Source organism: Panicum virgatum, chromosome 2K, assembly GCF_016808335.1.
Source record: "Panicum virgatum strain AP13 chromosome 2K, P.virgatum_v5, whole genome shotgun sequence".
Taxonomy (NCBI): Eukaryota; Viridiplantae; Streptophyta; class Magnoliopsida; order Poales; family Poaceae; genus Panicum; species Panicum virgatum.
In genome coordinates this window covers 3,337,722-3,357,173 of record NC_053137.1, presented here as the reverse complement: position 1 = coordinate 3,357,173, position 19,452 = coordinate 3,337,722, and the positions used below count along the sequence as shown (strand labels likewise).

Sequence of the window (19,452 nt, the reverse complement as noted above, 5' to 3'; positions counted from 1 at the left end):
ACCCAGAAAACTTCCCCAACTTGAGTGTCATCCTCTCAGCTCAATGAGAGTGAAAATTGAGCTTGTAACACTGGCATTGTAGGAGTCTTAGTTGGGATAGGTGGCTACGGCCAGCGCTACCGCTACCATCCCTTCACCCGCTTCATATTCCTTGGAGCCAATACACTATTCTTGCCTATCCTCTCTTATGTCGTCTCCACCCTTGGCGACAGCTCCAATGATTATGTCAGTTCAGTAGATAACGAATGCACAACACCCATCTTGGCTGCTTTATGCCATTCTAACTTCCACCCATGCATTGTCATAACATGGGCATTCCTCGTTCAAATTGCCACCATCAATACTACCCCAGTTCTTGCCATCAATCCTAGAGAAGGTCGAAATGTAGGACCCTCTCTTGAGCTACTTGTTAAGGTCATATGGACCTTTTACTTGGCTGCTAGCATCAGCAGAAGCCGTTTTCTTAATGCAATCTTCAGAGTATTGCATGGTAAAGACCGCACGCCATCTAGCTCCGTTTCCATCTGTGCCAAAATTATGTTCGCACCTTTTGTTCTCATCTGCGCCAAAATTGTGTGCAAATACTTTGCATTTGAAAAGGCGCGGCTATCATTTGAACTTGGACGCAATCCTGCCCTTGTTTTTGGGTACATGAAGCAGCTAGAATGACAAGAAAGGAGTCAACCTGGTGAATCAGTGGTAGGTGAGGATGCCCCTCCTCCTCTCTTGGTTATGGGAGAAGATAGGAGACAAGTGGTGAATCAACCCTGTGGGTATGTGTTCACCAATGGCTCAGGGACAATGGGGATTGCAACCACTGGCTTGGTGACCCTTGATAAAATTTGGCAGTTGGACAATGTTCATCCTATGATGCCAAGACTAAAAGACTTGTGCTTGTCCTTTGCATTATTCAAGATATTGAGGTGCCGGTTTGCAAGGTACAAAATTACTAATGTTCGCTCTGTGAGGATGCTCAAGTTTTTCTGCAGCCTGCTGCTAAAGGATGGTGGACATGACAGGGTGTTCAGGGTGGTTGCAGATGAACTTTCTTTTGTTCACGATTATTATTATTCATCCCTCTCAATATCCTACGCAAAGTGCTGGCTGCCCATCTTGGTTGTCTTTCTTTCCCTCTTGAGCATAAGCTACTGCATCGTGGCTGCATGTTTCATTGTGCTACTTGCAGCTAAAGAGAACAAGAATGGAATTTCTTTGGGTTGGGATATTCCAGACAGATCCATTGTAAATTCTGGTGCACTCAAGTACAGGAGGTAAGCATATGGCGACCTGAAAACTTTGGAGGCTTGTATTTTGATGTGGTGCCGGTATTTTTCCTTCTTGCTCTGGTCCTGATTTCTGAGGCGAGGGTTATGGCTTCCTACATTTGCTCCAGCTGGACTAAAGTAGCCCTCATATGTCACCGTGTCAATTCTACCTCTTTGCAACATCCACTGAGAATGATTAGATGGGTTGCTAGCCTTTTGCTGAAGTGCAGATTAAAGATAATGAAGCACTGGGATGAAACAATAGGGCAATGCTCAGTACTGGTGCTTCACCCAAGACCAATCCTGTTTGACCTTATCAGGCATATTCTCAGATTGCCTGACCAGGAGAGGAAGGTCAAGGTACCAGCAGTGGTGAAGATTTGCAGCTTCGATGTGCTCAGAAACAGCCACAGCAATGAGTGCCAGCTAAGCAATGGAACAGCATCTCTGCACCGGAGCCAAGTTGGTGAAAGCTTCCTCTGGGCCTGCAACAGCATGGGTACATCTGCTATCATACTTACCTGGCACATCGCCACATCCATCCTTGAGGTGAGGCACCCTTACCGACCTGATCAAGAGGAAGGTTCTTCGATGATTTGTAACCAACACAAGATTGCTGCCACTCACCTGTCACGGTACTGCGCATACCTTGTCACCTGGTGCCCGGAGCTTCTTCCTGACGAGGATGAATGGAGCAAGAGCTTGTACAATGCTGTGAAGGAGGACGCCACACGTGTCCTCGCTGTCCGGGCTGCATCTAGGCCGTTGACACCTGAGGTTGAGTACCAGGATCTAGTGCAATTGCTAAGTGAAGACTCCAAACATGAGGTTTTGAAGAATGGCGTGAGGCTCGGAAAGCAATTGGTGGAGTTGGTCGAGGGTGAGGAAGCAGCATGGGCAATGCTCGCCGGCTTCTGGGCGGAGATGATTCTGTACGTGGCACCTTCGAAGAATCTGAGAGGGCACTCGATGGCCATCGCCCATCGCCCGTGGCGGCGAGCTGATCACGCTCCTCTGGGTGTTGCTCTTCCATGTTGGAATCGTTAGTAGGCCGGGTGAGCCCGATTTCACTGCAACTACTGCTGGCTTTGTTTGATACATGCGGCTCCAATTGTATGATGCAATGTTCTTTTACCATACTTCTTGGTTGGTCTTGTTGATGTAGTCTCTGTCCACATTGTGTTTGGAATTTTGGACTATTCTCAGTTGTGGTGTGTACTTAATTAGATGTGTAGAGTCCTTTTACAGGATGACCATTGAATCCATTCGAGATGTGGCGCACCTTTCTAAATTTTGATATTCTTGTGAAAATTGTATCTAAATAATAAGTTGGATCTGAATTGTTTCAGGCCTCGTTTGTTTTCCTATACTGCTGTGATGCAATGCAAAACTAGTTTCTGCACTCCTATATTTGTGAACAAACTGTGTGTTTCGTAACCATATATATATTGCAGCTTTGATCGATTCTTTTTATGAGCAGAGAAATGAGCTCGATGCCTCATATATGCTTGCATTGCATCATAGTCATTGTTTCTTCTCCTCTTTTCTTTTGACATCTGCATTTTTATTTGTCAGATCTGGGACCAGACGCCCGCCATGCCGGTGATGATGGCATTCATTGCTGCCATCAGCCGGTGCATCTGCCTTGCTTGCAGGCTTCTTCTTGGGTGTCATCTCTGCGTCTCCAGAGGCAAAAACACGGCGCGTCGGGCAACAAGGGCACTGTACTACATCACAAGCTAGGCTCCTCATGCACGGTGAGTACTTTGATGAGGTGCTTGCCGTCCAGCACAAGACTGGAATGAGGAATGTTTGGTCCAGGGCTGCTGGATGTTCACGTCAACTTTTTGCTGGGCTAGTGGCTTTCCCCTTCCATTGGTCCTTGAACAAAGTGACTACCGACTAGTGAGTAGTGACTATCTCCAGATGCCAACACCAACAAAGAAAAAGAAGCACATACGGCACGGTTAGCTTTTGGCCAGCCCAAGGTGCTGCCAATCGATCATCATAGGAAATTGTGCATCCGTACCAAGGCTCCCTGAATAATTAGGACCAGGATTACATTAGATGCATGGTCATGGTCCCTCGAAGATATAAGGCTGTTGCAAGCTAGCAAAGCAAAAATTAAAGCAGGAGGCCTAAAGCGCAAAGGTGAAACCCATGTTTGGCCTTTGATACTCTTGCTGTGCTGCTACCAAGTGTATATTATCATCTAGTCTATCTATACCTTCAAGAATTTTTTTCAACCTATTGCAGTAGCATAAAAAATGTCCCCGAAACCCTTTTCACAGATGCATTCCTAGTGTTAGAATTACTAGTATATGCTACTTTTTATAATGGCAGAGGTGAGTAATTTATTGTTATATAGATTGAGAGGGTTCTTTTAAACTATTTTATAATAGAAGATGTGGTTAATTTTTTAGAAAACTTAATAGGCATATTTTCATCGATGAAGATTAGAGTCCAGTATATTTCTTGTTTTTTATGGGAATATGTAGGATTTATCTTTTTTTTAGCAGGTCTCATGACGATTAATGTGAAGGTCTAAAAAGAATATCCAATTAATAATAGTATGATCGATATTTTTCTTAGATAAAACTTTTTTTTCCACGGTTCTTATTTGTTGCTGTTGGAGTTTAGTTTTCATCTGGTGAGATAATTGGTTGTTAGAAAATTACGTAACAAGAATACCAGAAAATAAGAACTAGTCATTTCAGACATAAATTTCTCAAACATGTGAAAATCTCGGCCAATTTTCGGTCTAAGCCCTAAGGGCACCTACAATTATTTTTGAAAAAGAACAATAACTGGCGTGGCAATCATCTTCAAGACACGGGAAAGAGTACTAGGTACGAACAGTCAAAGTAGACTGCATGTGAGCAAAGACAGATTCTTTGGAAAGATACAATGTCACCGGCCGGGCTACAGGGAATAAAGAAGCGCACGCCTCTTCAGCCATAACACCTGAACTACTATGGATGGGGGATGGCAGTTGCAATGCCCTTCAGGTTGATGCATGCTTACTCTTGCATATGGCCTCTGATCTGCACAAGCCTTTGAGCATTACATGGGTGAGGCCATTGCACGCGCAGCTGGATCTCCACCCAAATTACGGTAACTCCTTTGACTTTTAATTTAACCTCAGTAGAATCCGTAGGCAACTGAATTGGTTGATGCTAATAGTTGCTTTATTCATTACACACCAGCCAGCTTCTAATTACCATCAGTTTTTACTTAATTACTACTCTTGTGCTAGCATATATGCATGAGTGTTATTTTTTGTGTGGCTCTAATGAGTTTGTAAATTGGTAAACAGCTAGGCTCTATGGATCCGGAGAGTCCTACCGGGATAATCTGCTCCAATGCTGCATTGCAGAAAGAGTTGCGCTGCCCCAGCCTTGCCGTGGCTGCCTTCTACGACACCATGGAACGGCAGGTATGGTTGGGGAACGCGCTGCTGCTCACGGGCACTGCCATGACCGGGGTCATGGTTGGGATAGGCAGCTACGGTCGGCGCTACCGCCACCATCGCTTCACCCGCTTCATCTTCCTCGGAGCCAACACGCTGTTCCTGCCTGTCATCTCCTACGTCGTCTCCACCCTCGGCGACAACTCCAATGATTACGTCAACCTGCACAAGGACCGCATGACGACCTTGGCCGCGTTGTGCGACTCGGTGTTCCACCCCTGCATGATCATAACATGGGCGTTCCTTTTTCAGATTGCAGCGATCAATACTACCTCAGTGGTCGCCATTGATAGCAGAGAAGGCCGTAGGGTTCGGCCTCCTCCGGAGCTACTTCTCAAGGGGGTCTGGATCTTCTACCTGGGTGCCAGCATCACAAAGAAACGTTTCTTCCATGGGCTCTTCCGGTTCTCACCTAGTGAAGACCATGGACCGCTCACCCTCATCTGTTCAAAGATTATGTTCACTCCCTTTGCTCTCCTGTGTGCCAAAATTTGGCTCAAGTGTTACTCATTTGGAAAGGCCCGGAAATCCTTTGCACTAGGACGCAATCCTGATCTTGTTTTTGGGTACATGCAGCAGCTACAGCAGCAAGGGAGACGCGGATGGAATGGTGAGGATGCACTTCCTCCTGCTCTCTTGGTTATGGGAGAAGGCAGTAGGAAAGTGGAGAAGCAACCTTGGGGGTATGTGTTCAGCGAGACATGGACACCGGCCATTGACAGCGCTGGCTTGGTGACCCTTGACAGAGTTTGGCAGTTGGACAAGAGGCTGCCGACATCGACGCCAAAACCAAAAGACCTATGCCTGTCCTTTTCATTGTTCAAGCTGCTGAGGTGTCGATTCGCGAGGTACGACCTTGCCAATGTTGGGCTCAAGTTCTTCTGGAGCTTGTTGCTGAAGGACGGTGAGCATGACAGGGTGTTCAGGGTAATTGCAGACGAACTCTCATTCCTTAACGATTACTATTACTCATCACTTGCAGTATCCTACTCCAGGTGTTTGCTACCTATCCTGAGCATCCTGATCTCACTCTTGAGCATAGGCTACTGCGTCGTGGCTGCATACTTCATCGTTGTGTTCGCATCTCAGGTGCACAAGCAAGGCCGCAATCAGATCCACTGTGCGTTCTGGTGCAATAAGCTGCAGGTGGTAAGCAAATCACGATCTAAAAGATTTGGGAGCTTGTACTTCGATGTGATACCGGAATTTCTGCTTCTTATTTTGGTCCTAATTGCTGAGGTGAGGGACGTGACTTCCTACATCTGCTCCAACTGGACCAAAGTAGCCCTCATATGCCACTGTGTAAAAACTGCCGCTTTGCAACATCCACTGGGAGTGCCTAAATGGATTGTTAGCCTTCTGCTGCAGTGCAGATGCAAGATAACGAATCACTGGGATGAAAAAATAGGCCAGTGTTCAGTACTGGTGCTTCAGCCAACTGCAAGGACAACCCTGGTTAGTCTTCTCAGTCGTCTCTTCCATTTGCCAGATCAGAAGACAAGGGTCGAGGTGCCAGAGGCAGTGAAGGTTTGCGTTATGGATGCTCTTAGAAGCGCTGCCAGCAGCAACGGGTGCCAAGTAGGCAATGGCACAACATCTCTGCACCGGAGCCAAGTTGGACAAGGCTTCCTCTGGGCCTGCAATGGCAAGAGCACATCTGACACCATACTTACATGGCACATTGCCACATCCATCCTTGAGGTGAAGCACCCTTTTCGGCATGATGATCAAGAGCATGGTTCTTCTCCCGTTTCAGATCAACATAAGATTGCTGCCACTCACCTGTCACGGTACTGTGCGTACCTTATGACCTGGTCCCCGGAGCTTCTTCCTGAGGAGGAAGCATGGAGCAAGGGCCTGTATGAGGCTGTCAAGGAGGACACGGAGCACATCCTCGCCGACCGTGCCATGTCAGGGCCTCCATTTACAGCTGAAGCTGAGTACCAGGATCTGGTGAAGTTGCTAAGCGAAGGCTCAAACCATTCGGTGGTGAAGAATGGCGTGCAGCTCGGAAAGCAGTTGGTGGAGTTGGTTGAGGGCGAGGAGACAGCATGGGCGATCCTAGCTGGCTTCTGGGCGGAGATGATCCTGTACATCGCGCCGTCAAACAACTTGAAAGGGCACAGGAAGGCCATCGCCCGTGGCGGAGAGCTGATCACACTCCTCTGGGCACTGCTCTTCCATGCTGGGATCGTTAGTAGGCCGGGTGAAACCGACGGTGCTGCCACGGCTGGTGGTGGTGTGTAATGGTCTATTATTGGTGGTTTCTTTCTAGCGTGCAAGCATGCTTCAAGGTTGGTATTGTTGATATAGTTTAGTTTGCTTTTCTCTCTTGTATAGCTGTGTAAATCCTGATAATACAGAGGCCCTGAATACGATTCAAGAAATTTGTATCAGCTTCATGTGAAAATCTTGGATTTGATAAAATCTCCTGAAGAAAAAAATGACTGAACAAGTGTGATGCAATGCAGAACCTGTTTGTATATGTACTATATGCGACCAATCTGCTTGTCTTTTTTTTTTTGGAGGGGTATCTTCTTGTCTTGTAAGCACTGGCGATTCGGCCAAGTTTGTTTCTGTTACGCAACATGATGGACCAGTTGTTGTTTAGGTTCAGATTTTTCATGGGCTTTTTACCTCGGGCCATCTATTGGTCAATGCAACAGAAGCATGAGTTAAGTGGTGTTGCTCGCTGGTGGGCCAACTTGTTTGCAGGATATATAATGGACACCGTGGGCTGCCCTGGCCCAGTGAGAACGTGTCACGTGTTCTTGCGAAAATTTCTTATCTCCACTTTATTATCTCTAAAAAGCCAGCAAAGTTTTCTTCGTCCGCCGATCTGAATTCAAATCGTAATTCGACAAATCAATCAGAATTTTAATCAAAATCCGAACAAATCAATCGGAATGTCAATTGGAACACAAAAAGTTTCGCACAAATCACGACACGGTCTGTACATGAAGTGTACGAACACAATTTTTTTTTTGCGAAGGGACTGGATCCTGTATATTAGAAGAACGTGGCCCTTACAACCATCTCCCTGGAGAAATTATAAATTACAAACAAGTCCTGAGCACTAATCCTCCAGAAAAGAAAACAAGCAAACAAGACCCTAAAGAAAATAAAATTTGAAACAAAGGTCCTTTGTTCTGCATCTCCCAGGCAGCGCACTCCCACTGGATCCACCGGGGATGGAGAAGAAGCACGTCGCCTGAGACAAGAACTCAACCAAGAAATCGACAGGGACCTCCAGCTTGCAGCCGCAATCCATCTCTCCTCTGGCGTGCATTGGCCGTCGCCATCAAGATCTTGGAAGAGAGAGTAATCGGCAGCACTGAAAAAATCAGTGCTCCGAAGTAAATCCGCAGCTGGTGACGTCGTCATCAACCCGGAAAAGAGCCCCAAGTAAGGGGAATCCAGTCCATCCTCTGCCAGAACAAAGGAGAACACATCTCTTCCCATCTTCCAGTACTTCTCACCGAACCTTGACATCGTGCGCCAGATCATCAATTCTCCAGCATCCACCTCCTTTCGGACCAAGAAGCCGACTCCACACATTGGAAAGCTGCAAGAAATCCGCGATACGAGAACATCGGTCGTCAAGCTACGAAGTCCGGCCACCCACACACCCGTTGCCATCGATGACCCAGAGAACGGCACCCACAAATCCGGCCAGTCCACCAGAAGCCAAGGAAGAAAACCCAAAAGCTCCACCGCTAAGGTCAGCGGCGAGCTAACCCTAACATCAAGCACTCCGGGGACGACACCGTCGCCACCGTCAGCGGAGAGCAAGAGGAGCAAAATCCACCTCACCAAGAAGCCAAAGTCGACCTCAGCAAGGGGAACCAAAGCCCGGTGCCCATCGTCGGAAAGGAGCGCCGACCTCGCGCGCCGCCGCCGAAGATGACCAACAGGAGACCTAACCCTAGACGGTGACCAAGGAGCCATCGCCGGGACACGCTAGCATGAAGATGTACATCTACGGCTATACAAGGTCCTCCCGCCGAGGGCCCGGGCTACCCTCGTCGCTCCGACGCCCCGCGGGCTGCCGGAGGGGAGGGGGCCGGCGGATCGACGGAGGAAAAGGAGTTCGCCCTCTGAATCTCCCGGGGCTACTGTAGCGAGGGGAAAGGCGAGAGAGAGAACAGACTATCCAGGCTGTATGAACACAAAATTGACAGTATTAATTATACAAGCAAGCAAGGCACAAATATTATGCTTGTATATTATAGCTAGAGAGAAAAAATGAATCCGTGCGACAGCCGACAGGCAGGTTGTCACGTGCGGATTGGGTGCCTTGAATACGGCGAATCCTGAGTCCCGTCCGTGTCCGTCTTCCAGCTCCAGCTCAAGGGAGGGGAGTAATCGTAATGTGCAAGCTAATCAACCTGAATTGGTCCTGCATCGCTTTGCAAATAACAATGATTGTTTCAAAGCTCCAATAATCTGCCGAACGCCCGGGTCCCATCCCTGTGGTCGCACGCGCCTGCCCTGCTTGCGGCTTGGCGCCGGCCTATGGATCCGGCCGGCGCCACGAGGCAGGTAGCCAGCAGGCGAGCAGCAGAGCGACGCAGCCGCCATGACCGGGCAGGCAGGACGAGTCCAGCCGGGGCATGAAAGTGAGAGCACACCACACAGGCAGCCAGATGCTACAGCAAGCTGAGATCGATGGCCTGATGCTCACATGCATGGAGACAGGCACAGGCGAACAGAACAGCATCAACCGGGCCGGGGCTACCGTCCATGGCGCCGGTCAAGCTAAAGAGCCCCAGCCGCTGCCTCGTCGGCGTTATCGCCCAGCACAAAGCTCCAATCATCTCTGTACTACAAGCCCAAGCCTAGCCTTTTCTCTCTTCTTTCTTTCAGCAAAAAAAAAAAAGGAAGAGAACTTTGAGGGCCAACGCCAGCATCTCTCACCGTGTCGGTGTGGAAACCGTCAGCAACAGTTCAGCCTCCAGCACAGATATTATTTACTTTCTCTATCCTAAATTATTAGTCATTTTAGTTTTCTCAGTGCATAGTTTTTACTATGCATCTAGAAATATATTATGTCTTAGTGTATAGCAGAATCTATATATTTGAAAAAGCTAAAACGACTTATAGTTTGAAACGGAGGGAGTATGGTATGTTGTCTTGTGCATCTTCAAACAGATGCCCAAGACCATCTCCATTGTCTTGAAACTCCAAACAACATTGTGAACGGAACAGTGCAGAGGGATTTGGGTTTTTACTACTTGAAGGCAAATACTAGACAGAAATCGTACGCAGTTGCTCTGTACAGTAGTAGTCTGCAGCAATGGCAGCCACCAAACAATCTGAATTTCTCCATGGAGTGCATGATTTCTCCGAGCTACAGTACTTCGCACAGACAGAGCAGAGAGCAGGTGTTTGTTTGCCCCTGTCCCCACGCACTGTACACCAGTGACTTGAATGCACTCAGCTGATTAATCGCCTCCACCTCCGAATCAGCACCAAATCGGGCGCATTCAATGCCAAACTGACAAGGCCAGGTGCATGCTGCCTAGCTGAAACAAGTTCTAATGAACTGTACAGCAAATTTGATTTGCAGATCCAAATAATAATCTGAATTTCCCCCATCTTCAACCTCACTGGGACAAAATTTAAAGAAGCAATTGCTGGGGGGGGGGGGGGAACCAACGCAATCCAGAAGAAGAGGAGGAGGATGAACACGAGGAAATAAAGAAAGAAGTGTTGTTTTACATTTTCTGCACAGCAAGCAATGGCGAGTGCATGTGTTCTTGCTCATGGATCCAGGATGGTGTCTCCACATCTGCATTTCCAGCTGAGCGGCTTGTAGTTGGTGATGCCGTCCACCCTGTAGGTGAACATGGCGGCGCCGACGGCGGCCACCACGCGCTCCTCCTCATCTGCAGCGCCGGCGGCGGCGGCTGTCTTCTGACGGCGATCCTGCGGCACGATGGGCACCTGCACCGCCTCGCAGTGGCCGCAGGACATGCACACCCTCTCGCACCTCGGCGGCCTCGACCCGATCAGAGCCCTCCGCACTCTCATCTCGCCTCTGATGGCTGAATCCTCATCCTGATTCAGCATCACCCACATTTCAAACTAAATTACTAATGTAGGCTGAACTGAAACATGTAAATAACAAATAAAGATAAAGTGATCCGAAGACAGCAAAATTACCTTGCCAACGCCGACCTCTAGTAGCCTCAGCGGCAGCCTCCCTGCAACGGCAAAGAGGTAGTTGGGTAAGAATCAAGCTTCCAGGCAAAATGTGTGTGATGTCACAGTCACAAGAACAATGAATGAACGGGGAGGAAAGAAAAAAAATCTTACTGGCATCTGAGGATGCTGCCTCCATTGAAGAGGTGAGGATGAGGAGGATGGAGAAGAAGAGAGGCCACAGGAGCGTGTGAACACTGCTGCATTGCATGGAATGGACCATCTAGCTCGTGTGAGTGTGTGGTGCTCGAGTAGTTCTTGCTTAGAGAGAGGTAATCGAGAGAGTGAGTGTGTATGGATTAGGGAACGAGACTAATGCAGAATCAGAGGGTGCTTATTAGGTAGTAGCTTGATCTGAATCTTCTAGGCCTATGTCTATGTGCGTCAGCTTTGCAATCTGGTTGTGGTTGGGCGTGGCTGAGGAAAGGAGGGAGGAGGAAGAAGAGAGGAGGGAGAGCTAAATAGGATAGGATATTTGCTAGTATTTTGGGAGAAGAGAGAGCTAGGAGCCGAGATCAGATGGGGGTGGTCAGATGTGGGTAGCAGGCTAGGCGCTGAGCATCGTTGGCGAGGCTTTCCAGCCAGGTGGCCGCTGCATTCACAGAAATCATGTGCGGTGAGGCAGTGGCTGCTGCCTGACTGGTGAGTGACATAGTGAGCGAAAAGTCTATTTAGAACCCGGCACTCGCGGTAGTCGTTATCGTGGCCATGAATCATGTACCGAGATCCGTACTATCTTGTCTCATATGAATGTATTGCTATGTATTTCATTTTTTGTTGCTGTCGTATTTCTGCACTTGTGTGCAGTCTGACTGCTGTGATTTGACAGAAAGTTGGAAGGTGATGGACCTTGGAAAGTGAGTGGAAATTTTAATGTTCAATTTTTTTGCCGCTGCTGCAGAGTACTCATTGCACCTAAGAGAGAGAAGTGAAGAGAGAGAAAGCAGCTTTGAAATTTGAATGCATGGAGCGTTTGGCTATTTTGGCCGTGTTTGGTTGTAGGGTGAAAAAAATTTCACCCTACTTTGACCACTAATTTAGAGTAGTAAACGGAGTCTAATTACAAAACCACCTCCACAACCCCCCGTGTAAATCGCGAGACGAATCTAATGAGGCATTTGACCGCGCGATTAGAGGATGGTTACTGTAGCATCACTGTAACAAATCATCAATTAATTACCGTCATTAGATTCGTCTCGAAAAGTTACACTTATCCTTAAAAAGGTTTTGCAAATAGACTTCATTTAGTACTCCATGCATACGAGAATGTGGAGTGTGCTTGTTTGATTATGTGGTCGTTGTTTTTTGGCCTTTTTTTTATGTAAACACTGTGGACGGTGGGAATGTCGACCAACACATGGTATATGCTGGTACGCTTGACGGGTTCGCCTGTACAAGGAGGTACATATCCATTGTTAATAATATTTTTTAGCATTGAAAGCTTACCTTTCTGTTCGTGTACCTCCCGAAAAGTGGATTTTGTTCCCGGCTACCGTGGGAGACTCTATCATGTACTGATACATGCTGGTACCTTGCCGATAAACACTCACTTCTAGTGTCATATTTACATCATTTTTTCTAACTTGACTTGAATGGTGGTACCGAATACACTAGTGACATTTGTATGAGTACTTATTTATACTACCATATCTATAAAATATATCAATAAATTTACTATCTGTTGAATTTATTCTCTATGCCATGAGTGCGTGCTTTTTTATGAACCAGGTTATAGATGCTGCGCATGTTCCATTTTAGCTGGGACTGTACCTTCCAGTACCTGAGACTAAGCACCCATTTTAGCTGGTACCTCCCAGTACCTGAGACTAAGCACGTTTGTTACTCATAAAAAGTAATATCAACTGAAATTAAAAAAATCATGTACCAGCTTGTTCAACAGAAATATTGAGTGACAAAAAAACACAGCACGTCACATAAGAAGAAAGAAAAAAAATCAAATCAAGAAACATGCTTGTACATGAAAAATGCATTCAGCTATACTTTATACACAAGATTAGCTTCTCGGAAAATAGCAAGAACATCTATTTAAGAGACATTATCCGGTACCATCCAGTAGCAAAATACATGATTGATCTACAATCACAACTGGTTGGCCCTAGAGCTCGTTGTCTGCTCCGCCCCTTGCTCCCTCGTCTTCAACTGAAACATGAACATATCACAACCATGTATACGACTGAATTGGTATGTGACTGAAGCATGTAGTTGACTGAATTAACAACCATACTGAAGCATACATGTGACCGAATCTAGGCAAAACTGAAGCACACATCAGCACAATCAAGAAACCTTGGAACATATATTCAGAGTTTCAAGTACTGGTACAGGTAGGAAACTTGTAATAACATCATCCTAGTAATATAATTGTAGCCTACATTTGCTAAATTGGACATCTAGGTACTGCATGGTAGTAATGAACAGCAACTTCATCTTAAGCCTAAATTGTTGTGAACCAATGGAACAGAACAATGTTGTGAATATCAACTCACCGAGTTCATATCATCGAAGACCGCATCTTCATATGACAACAGATCCTGCGGCACCCGGCCATCGAGGACCGTGGAAGGAACCACTGATTGGTGCATCAGTTCGCATACTGCTTGCTGCCGCCGCCATCTCGTTCCTCCTCGCGCTCTTCTCCTCGGCAAGGGAGGTCACTACCTCGGCCCGGCCGGACATCCATGAGCTGCTCGTGAACCTTCAATGTAGGTAGATGTACATGACTCTGGTATCATCAATTCATGATCCGAGATTGAACTAGTCACATACCTGAGAGCAATGTGACTAATTTCTTCAAAAAAAATGTGACTAGTCACATACCTGAGAGCAATATGACAATTCATTGTCGTAGATGAGCATTGCATTTGCAATTGGCAAGCCAAATCAAGCATGCACCCAGAAATTTTTGAAGCAAAACAACCAGAAATCATTTAGGACAAAAACCCCACCTAAACCACCAAGAAAAGCACCAAGCCGGCTAGAAAACGTCGGCATTCCCGACCAATCTCTCCCCGGAATAGCCTCAATCCCACACGCCCAGCACCCAAACTCGAAGCAAATTAAAAAAAATCTAGTCTAGCTCGTCTGGCGCGAGGAGGAGCAGCAGGCAGCTCAGGCGGGATACAGGAGGCGCGGCGGGTGATGTACCCGATGGAGGCGTCTGTACCGGGAGGTCGGGACGGCTAGCGCCTGGCCTGCGGCAGCGGGACGGGATGGGCGGCGACCATGCGCCGGGATGGGCGGCCGGCGTGCCTCCTCTGCCGCCACGCGCTGGGAAGGGGGTTTGCGGCGCAGCCTCCGGCCTGCTCCGCAACCGCGTGCGTGGAGGAGGGGCCGCGCGCGGGAGGGGCAGCACCAGCTCATGCCGGCCTGGTAGCGGGAGGGGCGGCCGCGACCACCGGCCCGCCCCGCAGCGGCAAGGGCCTCCTTTGTCGCCGGCGGGGACGGGCAGCCGCGACGCGTCTCCGTCGGCGTAAGAGAGCCCTGCGTATACCGGATCTGGGAGAACGCCGTGCAGACCAGATCTGCACCTCCGGACGGGATGAGCGGCGAGGGCGATAGCGTCGGGGGGGGGGGGGCTGTCCGCGGGTGGCGGAGGTGGCGGGCGAGGAGCTGGCGAATCTGCAGGCGGTGCACCCGGGCCGCTCAAGGCCGAGCTGGAGCATCTCGTCGCCGACCTCAGCCTAGACGCGGCCGCCTCCAGATTCGCCACTGCCGTCCCACCGCCGGCCGTGGTCCCTCCTGGCCGCCGCGCGCAGCACCGTCGGCCACGGTCGTGGCCCCCTGCCGCGCGCTCCCCCGCGGGCCGTGGTCGCGCCCCGCCGTGGCGCGCAGCACCGCCGACAGCAGTATCGCCCGCCGTCGCACGCAACACCGTCGGATCTGAGCCCACCAATGCCGGATCATGACACGCCATCGCCGGATCTGGGCGCGCCGCCGCCGGAGCCGCTCGTTGGCCTCGGGAGCCCTGACCGTGTGTTGAGACGGAGAGGACGAGAGAGAAAGCAAATGGTTCAAACGATTTTGAAATGTGGCGACGGAGAGGGTACCTTTTTATTCTGTATAACAACTGTACATATATACATACAGAGTACACGATTTGATGTAAACCTGTTCTATTCTTACAGTGTCCAGATCTCGAGGTAAAAATAGAGGTACAGGATAACCCCTACACGGGTACCCGGTTCCTAGAAATCTTCATTCTATGCCTACTGAACTGCATTCACGCGTGTGTCCGGATTCGCGCGTGTGCGTGCCCGTACCTAGGGGACCGCCTGCATGCGTCTGCCCCAGGGAGCACAGGGAGGGAAGTTAACCACTGCGTGCAAAACGTCATGCTAACCCGTTATTAACCCGCTATTTAGAACCATGGTTCAAGGGCCTGTTTGGATCGGCACAGAACCTCAGGTTGTCTAGTTTACTCTCCCGTCTGCACGCCGATTCCTCTCTGTTACCCCTGTCTCCCTCTTTCCAACTCTATAATACTTTCTGGTATTTCCGTCCTCAATGAAAATGGGGTTTGGCCTCGATTAAAAAAAAAAGGATAAAAGAAAAGAAAAGGCATGTTTGGTTCATTGTCAAGGCTGCCACAACTAAAGTTAGACATGCTTTTCTAACTAGCTTTACTAGTTGTACATGATGGGAGATGTGATATATATATATATATATATATATATTCTAACTAGTAACTACCTATCATCATGCTAACCCGTCCTATCAAGTTCCCCACCTCCCTCGACCGCTCCAACCCACAGCCATCCCTACAGGAGAGGTGGCACCACCGTATCCCTCGCCGTCTTCTCCACCAACCGCCTCAACCAACAAAGCCAACTTTCTTGAACCAGCCACTCCCACAAAAAACCTATAGAATCCTCCAAAACCAAAGCCCCAATAATTTCTGGTTGTTATCCTAGGCCCTTACTACCCGTAGACTAGAGGGCGGCGGATATTGTCGTAATATAATTAGACATAAAGATCGATAGAGATGAAAAGGCAGCTGACTAAGGAGCACAGCAGCCGCTAGTCGAAGGATGGATGCGTCATTTGGTCAAAGCTGAGTAAGCTTAGGAGCAGACAAGTGGCGGCAAGGCAAGAAAGTCCCGGAAGGCTGATCAGGGCTGCTGGCTCGATCAGAGCAAAATGTTCTTACGAAGCCAGAGATAAAAAAAATAGATGGTCGCCAAGTTAAAGGTGTTTTCACTTATTGGTGACACTTTTTTCAAAAAAAAAAACTTATTGGTGACTGTGATGAAGAAGCAAAGGGTGTGATCTGCAGACAGTGCTGCAGCTTGGTGAATTGTGATTGTCTGATTGATGACTGAAGCCGACAACCGGCACAGTGCTCACTCTCGCTGAGCTCCCTTTTCTGCAGATCTGTACGTATATGCTGCGTAGGCACGTGCCTTTTCTTCCCTTGTCTAGTCTAGGGGCTCATTTCATTACAGGTCCTTGAGATGTTCTTTTTCCTTGATACTTCGTCCTTGAGAGGTTATCATGCAGACATGCACAAAGCAGATATGATTCTTCTGTCCGTGTACATTTGCATTGCAGTCTATTTTTCTGCCTGCCTCTTTTTTTCTTTTCTTTTTGTAGCCGGCCTGTTAGGACTCAAAACAAGTATATACTATACCATAGGAAATGAAAGAGTGGCTTGATCCCGGGGACTAGGTTGCCAATTATTAGTGTTAAGTATCTGCATCTCATCTGTATCTGTATCTGTATATATACACGCGTACGTACGGTTTCCTATACAGGTACTAGGTACTGTATTGTGTCTCTCCGTGTACGTGATGCTGCTGTCCTGTAGCTCACGAGCGATGGTTGAGAGCCGCGCCTGCATGGCTGCATCTATCTGGGCATCCTGTCTCTGCATTGCCGTCGTGTCTCTCTCGCTCTGTCCGGTGGCCACGGCCTCTGCACATTTGGACGGATCGATCAGAGCATTCATTCATGCAGGATGCAGCTAGCGGCAGCGATCGAACCACCACGAGCCATGACGCATCGATCAGATACAGGAATTGAAGGCTGGCAGGCTGCTGCTACAACACTCATCTAAATCATCAGATAAAAACAAAAAAGTTAGGATTTTTTTTGCAAAATAAATTAGGAGATCTCGATTATCGATACCACACACAACTTGAAACCACGAGGCTGTGAGTAGGTACTAGCAGTAGTAGTTACTGTGTGGCGGCGAGCGAGGTCAAGTCGGTCTGAGAAAGGTGAGTCCGTGAACGCACCCTGGCGACACAGTACAGCAGTGTACCTGCCGGCTTGTGCGACCATCAGGACTCTGAATGGATGGGCGCCCGGGCAGCGGCAGCAGGGCGTGCGTACGTACGTGTGGCCATCCGTGCTGCCTGCCCACCCGCTCCATGTGATGACCTGCTAGCTAGCTCTCGCTCCCTCAAAATTCGACATGCCGGCCGGTGACGTGGTTTTTATCCTAATAGTAATAGGGCACGGGTATGAGTCAGTTTTTCTACCCGCAACTTTTATAATAGTCAAAATGCTAGATCCATCAGGTTTATGTACATGGATCTGAGAATAGGATACCTGAATCCGTAAACCTACAGGTTTTCCTATAAAATAAGTTTGTATCAGCCCATAGCCAATCAATACACTAATGGTCCAACCCATTTAGTATGGTATAGAACTAGGTGTGTGCACCCAAATTTTAAACCTAACTCACCTCCCAGTCTCCACCCACCTCCCCTAACTTGACCCATTGGCGGCGCATCGGACTTGCCGCTACCTGTCGGCCTCCGTCCGCTCACACCTCGTGGCCTCACTCGTGCGGACGCTCGATGGCTTCCTCACCGCTCGCGCCGCTGTCGCCCTCACATTTAGCTCATGCTCTCCCAATAGCCCCACGTGCCTGCCTCATCGGCCTCAACCTCCCAACACGAGCCCTCCCCCATCCCTTCCTCCTGACTCAGCCTTCCCCGTTTGCGACCTCGGCCACAAACACGCACTCCAGCGGCCTCGGCCTTCCCCGCACATCTCGCCTAGAGGCCCGCACGCCATCACCTAGAGCTCCGCACTCGCTCACCTGCGTGTCGCCGTCATCTGCTTTGTCTTTGCCTGCTCCGGCCATATGTCCTAGTTGTGCTCTCGGGCACGGGTTTGGGCGGAAAATTGTACCCGTACTGGGCAAGACATTGGTCTCAGCTTTCTAAAGAAGAAGAGAAGGTTGACATGAAGAACAACTGTCGGGCAATAGAAGGAATGGTCATGGAACTCTTTACCAAAAGGGACTGGAATTTAGACCAAGAGTGACCTACTAGTGGTTTTACTTAGTTGGGTCTGAACATTCATTTTGTTTCTTCTGAACTTTTATTCTGGTGATGTAAGCTTATGCTAAGCGGTGTGTGTACTGCATCTATGTCTTTAGCTGCAGCCTCTCAGGTGTGAGAGGCCAAGGCTGGATTTTTCCTTATTCTAAAAAAATATGGTTTTCTTAACGGGCTGATTATTATTCCAGGTATGGGTTTGGGAGAAGTAAATCCAACGAGTTAGTACCCGTTACCATCACTGTAAAAAATATGAAAGCGTTGAACCCCTAGGGGCCGCGTACCTTTGTTAATATAGGCAAGGTAACAACCATTGCCTTGTAGTACAAGGCATATCCCAACAACCGGCTAGACCTATACAAGATTTATCTACAGCACAAGGTTGTTGGGATTGTTGACATGTTACAATATATTTAACACTCCCCCTCAATCACACCTTATCTAAGTTGAGATTGCGCCTAAAACTTTCAAGTTGCCGAATAGGAAGAGGTTTGGTGAAACCATCTGCAATTTGATCTCCAGTAGACACCAATCGAATCTGTAGAAGTCCTTGACTTACTCTTTCTCTAACAAAGTGAAAATCCACCTCAATATGTTTGGTCCTTGCGTGAAACACAGGATTAGCCGAGAGATAAGTTGCTCCTATATTATCACACCATAAGCGAGCATGCTTTGGCGCCTGAACACCGAGTTCACTTAACAAGGTCTGAACCCACATTAATTCTGCAGTAGCATTGGCCATGGACTTGTACTCAGCTTCAGTGCTTGATCTTGACACAGTAGCCTGTTTTCTAGCACTCCAAGATATGAGATTAGATCCCAAGAATACTCCAAAACCTCCTGTAGACCTCCTGTCATCAAAACAGCCTGCCCAATCAGCATCTGAAAAGGCACTCACGAGTGTAGACAAGGATCTATGGATACGAAGTCCTATCCCAGATGTGAACTTCAGATACCGAAGAATTCTCTTAACTGCACTCCAGTGAACAGTGGTCGGTTTATGCAAGAATTGACACACTTTATTAACTGCAAAAGATATATCTGGTCGAGTCAATGTCAAATATTGAAGTGCACCAACAATACTCCTGTAACGAGATGTATCTTGTGGTCCAAGTGGATCTCCTTCAAATATTGACAATTTCTCTGAAACCGCCATAGGAGTATTCATGGGTTTGCAATTGCTCATATTGACACGATGCAACAAATC

The 19,452-nt window shown here is 48.2% G+C and overlaps 3 protein-coding genes across 6 annotated transcripts; 2 read left to right on the top strand and 1 right to left on the bottom strand.

The window, feature by feature from the left end:
- The first annotated feature begins 76 nt into the window (after positions 1 to 76).
- Positions 77 to 3,515, top strand: LOC120661361. Its single transcript, XM_039940212.1, has 2 exons — positions 77 to 2,320; positions 2,841 to 3,515. Exon 1 carries the CDS (start codon positions 1,371 to 1,373, stop codon positions 2,310 to 2,312), a length of 942 nt encoding a protein of 313 aa, XP_039796146.1. The 5' UTR covers positions 77 to 1,370; the 3' UTR covers positions 2,313 to 2,320; positions 2,841 to 3,515.
- A 537-nt stretch (positions 3,516 to 4,052) lies between these two features.
- LOC120661353 lies at positions 4,053 to 7,130 on the top strand. The gene is made up of 2 exons (XM_039940203.1): positions 4,053 to 4,379; positions 4,582 to 7,130. Exon 2 carries the CDS (start codon positions 4,591 to 4,593, stop codon positions 6,979 to 6,981), a length of 2,391 nt encoding a protein of 796 aa, XP_039796137.1. The 5' UTR covers positions 4,053 to 4,379; positions 4,582 to 4,590; the 3' UTR covers positions 6,982 to 7,130.
- A 2,812-nt stretch (positions 7,131 to 9,942) lies between these two features.
- LOC120661339 (EPIDERMAL PATTERNING FACTOR-like protein 2) lies at positions 9,943 to 11,557 on the bottom strand. Of its 4 annotated transcripts, none has more exons than XR_005669868.1 (4): positions 11,053 to 11,554; positions 10,900 to 10,940; positions 10,171 to 10,821; positions 9,943 to 10,132 (listed from the first exon to the last, which is right to left on the bottom strand). XR_005669868.1 is itself a non-coding variant. In XM_039940177.1 (4 exons), exons 2-4 carry the CDS (start codon positions 11,159 to 11,161, stop codon positions 10,498 to 10,500), a joined length of 474 nt encoding a protein of 157 aa, XP_039796111.1. In that variant the 5' UTR covers positions 11,162 to 11,180; positions 11,233 to 11,557; the 3' UTR covers positions 9,947 to 10,497. The 4 variants fall into 4 exon arrangements, 3 of the variants coding, with proteins under 3 accessions (XP_039796111.1, XP_039796098.1, XP_039796121.1); XM_039940177.1 differs by having other exon boundaries at positions 9,947 to 10,821; positions 11,053 to 11,180; positions 11,233 to 11,557; XM_039940164.1 differs by having other exon boundaries at positions 9,947 to 10,821.
- Positions 11,558 to 19,452: the final 7,895 nt, after the last annotated feature.